The 6,076-nt window shown below is 47.0% G+C and overlaps 1 protein-coding gene across 1 annotated transcript in view; it reads right to left on the minus strand.

Moving 5' to 3' along the window:
• Positions 1 to 4,069, minus strand: part of COG1 (component of oligomeric golgi complex 1) — a 16,140-nt gene extending 12,071 nt beyond the window's left edge. The window contains exon 1 of the mRNA XM_007959684.1: positions 3,755 to 4,069. Coding sequence (XP_007957875.1) covers positions 3,755 to 4,069 — 315 coding nt within the window. The remainder of the gene's footprint in view (positions 1 to 3,754) is intronic.
• Between the last annotated feature and the right edge of the window lie 2,007 nt (positions 4,070 to 6,076).

Below are 6,076 nucleotides of genomic sequence, written 5' to 3' on the forward strand. Positions count from 1 at the left end.
TTCTGGCAGTTCATGGTACCTTCAGTTTTCTATGCCATCACCGTAATTCAAAGGCATCAATTCATTTTCAGTTTTCTTTATTCTTTGTCCAGCTTTTACATGCATATGAGGTAGCAGAAAATATCATGGCTTGGTCAGGTGCCCCTTAGTCCTCATAGTGCTATCTTTGCTTTTTAACACTTGAAAGAAGTCTTTTTGCAGCAGATTTGCCCAGTGCAATATGTCATTTGATTTCTTGGCTGCTACTTCCATGTTAATTGTGGATCCAAGTAAAATGAAAACTTCCATCTTTTCTCTGTTTATCACGATGTTGCTTATTGGTCCAGTTGTGTGAATTTATGTTTTCTTTATGTTGAAGTATACTCCATTCTGAAGACTGTAATCTTTGGTCTTCATCAGTAAGTGCTTCAAATCCTCTTCCCTTTCAGCAAGCAAGCTTATGCTATCTGCATATCACAGGTTGTTAGTCTTTCTGTAATCCTGATGCTGTGTTTTTTTTTTGTTTGTTTGTTTGTTTTGTTTTTCATATAGTCCAGCTCCTTGGATTATTTGCTTAGCATACAGATTAAGTATGGTGAAATGATACTATCTGGATGCATACCATTCCTGATTTTAAACCATGCAGTGTATCCTTGTTCTGTTTGAATGACTACCTCTTAGTCTGTGTAACAGTTCCTCATGAGCACAATTACGTGTTCTGGAGTTCTCATTCTTTATAAAGTTATGGGTAATTTGTTATGATCCACATAGTCAAATGCCTTGGTGTCGTCAATGAAACCCAGGTAAGTATCTTTCTGGTACTCTCTGCTTTCAGTCAAGATCCATCTGACATCAGTAATGATACCCTTCTTTCCTACTGGTTATCTAGTGGGGAGAGGGCACTAGACATCCTACAATGCACAGCACAACCCCCACCATAAAGAATGACCTGCCCTAAACTGCCAAGAATGCACAAGTTGAGAAACTATGTTGTAATCATGTTATTTACTGTTTTCATGTATCCTTATATACTCTGACCCACACTGCCAAATCCCATCTGTCCTTAAGGCCCTTCCTTACTGAGAAGGACCTGAGTGGATAAGGCTTCCTTCAGAACTCTTATGCTCAAATGTTTTTATAATTAATCACTCATCATTTTTTTTTTTTTTTCTGTCATTCTACATTATTTACATATATGTATTTGTCAGTTTTCCATGCTTTCAACTAGACTGTAAACTCCTTCGGAGTAGGAAACTGGGAGGCTAGTTTCTTTATGCCTGGAACAGAAGAGGCACTCAAATTTTTGTAGGTTTCATTGAGAAAGAATGCTATGACAATTAGGAAAATCCATACTTTTCTAAACTTAGGTATAGTATGAGTTAGCTTTTTAATAAACTTTGAACCATGACTCAGTGGGGGAGGGATGAGGCCTCATTAAAATATCACTGAAGGATCTGCAGCATCCTGTTGTTGTTAGGTGCCACTGAGCTGGCTCCGACTCATAGCGGCCCCGTGGACAACAGAACGAACACGGCCCGGTCCTGAGCCATCCTCACAATCCCTGCCATGCTTAAGCCCACTGTTGCAGCCATTGTGTCAGTCCATCTTGTTGAGGGTCTTCCCCCTTTTTGCTTACTCTCCACTTTATCAAGGATATCCACTTGATATCCTTCTCCAGGGAATGGTTTCTTCTGACAACATGACTAAAGTGGGTGAGATGAAATCTAGCCATTCTCGCTTCCAAGGAGAATTCTAGCTGCATTTCTTCCAGGACAGATCTGTTCATTTTTCTGACAGTCTATGGTATTTTCGGTATTCTTGCCAACACCATAATTCAAGGCATTAACTCTTCTTTGGTTTTCTTTATTCACTGTCCAGCTTTCACATGCATATCAGGTGACTGAAAATGGCCTTGGTTAGGTACACTTTAATCTTCAAAGGGATATCTTTGCTTTGTAACAATTTCAAGAGGTCTTTCGCCCAGAGCAATATGATGTCTGATTTCTTGACTGCTGTTTCCATGGATCTTAACTGTGGATCCAAGTAAAATGAAATCCCTGACAACTTCAATCTTTCTTCCATTTATCATGATGTAGCTTATTGGTCCAGTTGTAAGGATTTTCCTTTTCTTTATGTTGAGGTGTGATCCACACTTTAGGCTGCAATCTTTGATCTTCATCAGTAATTGCTTCAAGTCTTCTTTGCTTTCAGCAAATAAGGTTGTGTCATCAGCGTATTGCAGGCTGTTAATGCATCTTCCTCCAGCCTTGATGCCGTGTTCTTCATAGTCCAGCTTCTTGGATTATTTGCTAAGCATACAGATCGAACAAGTATAAACCTTCTATGATTCTAATATGAGAAGTTCTAATAATGACCTGGATTCTTCTAAAACTTAAACCAAAAACCAAACCAAACTCACTGCCATCAAGTCGATTCAGACTCAAAGCAACTCCCACTGGGTTTCCGTGGCAGTAAATCTTTATAGAAGCAGACGAGGAGTGGCTGATGGATTTGAACTGCCAAACTTCTGGTTAGCAGTCAAATGCCTTAGGCACTATGCCATAATGTTCCAGACTTGCACTAGATTTTACTTTCCTCATTCCTCCCTCCATGTTGCAATAAGGTTATCTTTCTCACCCTCTATGCCCTTTCACTTATCCATCCCCAAGTCAACACTGTTCAGGAAAACAAGATTTTGCTCCAGTATTAAAAGGAAAAAAAAAAAAAATTGAGAAAAATTGTCCATGGAGTCTGTTCTGACTCATGGCAACCCCACTTGTGCAGAGTAGAACTGCGCACCATAGGGTTTTCAAGTCTGACAAGACATGATTGCCAGGCCTTTCTTCTGAGGGGCCTCTGGGTGGGTTGGAACTACCAACCTTTTCTGTCTTGCGATTACCAACTGCACCACCCAGGGATTCCTACTCTGATACTAGGATATGTTTAAGACCACATCCTCAACGTGGGGTCAAATCATTAGTGTTTGGGGGAAGATCATTTATGATATTCTTAATCAGAAGAACCTTGGCTGCCTAAAATGAAAATATTCTGCTACCAAAAAGCAAGGGTTTAATGGCTGGCAATACCCTCCAACAACTTCCAAATAGCAGAGTAGCTATTTGGGAGCGTGCAAATTATCTTTGGTGGGCAGAGATGAATGGTTTAGGGGGAAGGATGAGTGATTTGGGGGAATGGTATCAACATAAGGGAGAAACCTGCTCTAAGACGAACAATGCCAGGCTGTTACACTGACTAGTATAAGGAGACCTGGTAACAGACTTCGCTCTAGGTTGCTAACGGAAAGGTCTGCAGTTGGAACCCACTGGGCACCCTGTGGGAGAACGATGTGGCAGTCGGCTTCCTTAAAGATTACCCAGCCTGGCGGGCAGTTCTACCCTGCCCTATAGGGTCACTATCAATCGGAATGACTTGATGGTACCAGGACTGCACAAACTAGGGAGACAGGCCCCTGGCGTTTTCATGCACATCCGGAAGGGGTAGCCCTGCGAGTCCGACAGCGAGGTGGGGGACTCAAGGCCCGGAAGTCGGGAGAAGCTCCTGAAGAAGCTGCAGAATGACCTCCCCTTGAAAGGATGGCGGGCGTGCTCCCCGTTCTCCCCTCAGGAGGGGAGCCCAAAGAATGGGGGGCAGGTTCTTATCGAAGGCAGGTGAGGACCCGCGGGGGCAGAGACCGACTCGAAGAGGTCGGAGCGGTGAGGCGAAGGGAGGGCCCGCTTGGATGTGCAAGCCCGCGGGGTCCGAGGGCGGGACTGACCTCGGGGCTCTGCTGCGGCCAGGCCGCGGCCGGGTCGGCCTGGCGGAGGCGGGCGCAGTACTGGTCGGTAGCCCTCACGGCGTCCACCAGCCCCTCGGCGCAGCGGCGCATCTGGCCGATAGTGTCGGCCGCCTCGATCAAGTCGCGGTACCGCTCACCCACCATCTGCCGCAGCTCCTCCTTCTTGTGTTCGATCTCGGCCCGAACCTGGCGCTCCAGGCCGCGGATCTCCTCCGCTCCATGAGTCTCGAAGAGAGCCGCGGGGTCACGTAGGTCCAGCCGCTTCAGCGTCGGGGAGGCGGTCGTGGCAGCCATGGCGGATCCGTCAGCTGCCACACGGGCCACTTCCGCCAGCTGACCCGCCCCGTGGCCATCTCAGTTGTGGGCAGGTGCGCTTCCGCCCCTGTGGGCGCCATGTTTGTTTGGGGCGGTTTCCCCCGCGGCGAAAGGGTGGGGCTTTCGATGGGCAGCGTGGCCTCGCGACAATTTTTTGTAGTTAGTTCGCATAGAGTGACCCTTTGTCAGTCGGCCGAAGCCTTACCGTGATCTGAAACTCCGTCTAGCGCAAGTGGAAGCTTTCCTGACTTTGGGAGCCAGGGCAAGCGTCCAGCCGAATTAATGATATTAATTAAGTACCCACGGTTGGCTGGGCTCTGCCAAGGGGACAGTCTTCAGCTGGGACTGCAATGCCACCTCGGGACGCTTGCCCCATCGCAACCCTAGGACAGTGGCGTTTCCCCTGCGGACATTGTTCTTCTTGGACTGATTTTGGAAGTCCTGGTTCATGCCCTTTCTACGTTGTCACACAAATTTCCGCAAACTCAATACGCTCCCTGGTGGCCGGTCTGCAATGAGACTTGTCAGCGTTACTATTCAGTGCACGCACAGTGGCTGCAACTTCAGGTGGGTTGGTAGGACTCGAACCCTGTATTCCCTCCACTGACTGCTGGCTCCTTGGGAGGCCGCCTCAACGGGGCATGCCCTGTTCTTTTTTATGGTCAAACATAGAGTGCAATTTTAGAAATAGACAAGCCCTGGTTAGTGTTTGTGTTGATAAGAAAGTTACTTTGCGGTTGCCCTGAATCTGAACAGAGCGCAGAGCTCTTAGAGAGATGAGTTTAGGCCCCCCAGAGGCACAATGGTTAAAGCAATCAGCTGCAAACCAAAAGATTGGCAGCTCTTACCCACCAGCCACTCCACAGGAGAAAGATGAGGCAGTCTGCTTCTGTAAAGATTTACACCCTTGAAAACCCTGTGGGGGTAGTTCTGCCTTGTTGTATGAGGTCACTACAAGTCCAGATCCGCTCAAAGGGCAGTGAGTTTTTAGGTATGTATTATGTAAGGAGCTCTGGTGGTGCAACAGTTAAGTGCCCACTGCTAACCTAAAGGCTGCTGGTTGGGATCTACCCAGCAGCTCTGTGGGAGAAAGACCTGGCCATCTGCTTCCATAAAGCTTATGGCCTAGGAAACCCTGTGAGGTAGTTCTACTGTGTCAGTCACTTGGGGTCACTAAGAGTTCAAGTGCACCTAACCACATGTGTTCTTTTGCTCTGTGGGGTTGTTGTTGTTGTTGATTAGTTCTTTGGACTTTTTTTGTTTTAAACTATCGTTTAACCACTAAGAAGGAGCCCTGGTGGTTAAAGCATTGGGCTGCTAACCAAAATGTTGGCAGTTTGAACCCATTGGCTGCCCCGTGGGAGAAAAATGAAGCAGTCTGCTTCTGTAAAGATTGAAAAAAAAAAAACCCCTCACTGCCGTGGAGTTGGATCCAACTCATAGCGACCCCTCCTTGGGTTTCGGAGACAGTATCTCTACGGTAGATTGCTCGATCTTCCTTCCCAGGATTACAGCCTTGGAAACCCTGTGGGGGCAGTTCTACTTTGTTTTATAGGGTTACTATGAGTCAGAATGGGAGGTCTAGTAGCGTAGTGCCTAAGGCACTTTACTGCTAACCAGAAGGCTGACGGTTCAAACCCACCAGCCTCTTCTCAGAAGGAAGGGTGGGCAATCTACTTCCGTAGTGATACCTCCTTAGAAACCCAAGGAAGGGTCACTATGAGTTGGGTCCGACTCGAGGGCATATAATAGCAACAACAACAACATGAGTCAGAATCAACTCTATGGCAGTGGGTTTGGTTTCAGGGTTTTAACCACTAAAGACTCAGTCCCTAATAGTCACCTGGACACTCAGTCTGAGGAGGGTCATGGACAAAGAGGAAGTGACTTATGCCTGAGGGAACACAGCTGAGGAGGTAGGGGGAGGTTGCTTATGCTGACTCAGGTAGGATGATCCCCATGTGCCCACCAGCTAGGTTCCAGCTA

The sequence above is a fragment of the Orycteropus afer genome, unplaced genomic scaffold, assembly GCF_000298275.1.
Source record: "Orycteropus afer afer isolate SDZICR_OR568_19922 unplaced genomic scaffold, OryAfe1.0 scaffold00018, whole genome shotgun sequence".
Taxonomy (NCBI): Eukaryota; Metazoa; Chordata; class Mammalia; order Tubulidentata; family Orycteropodidae; genus Orycteropus; species Orycteropus afer.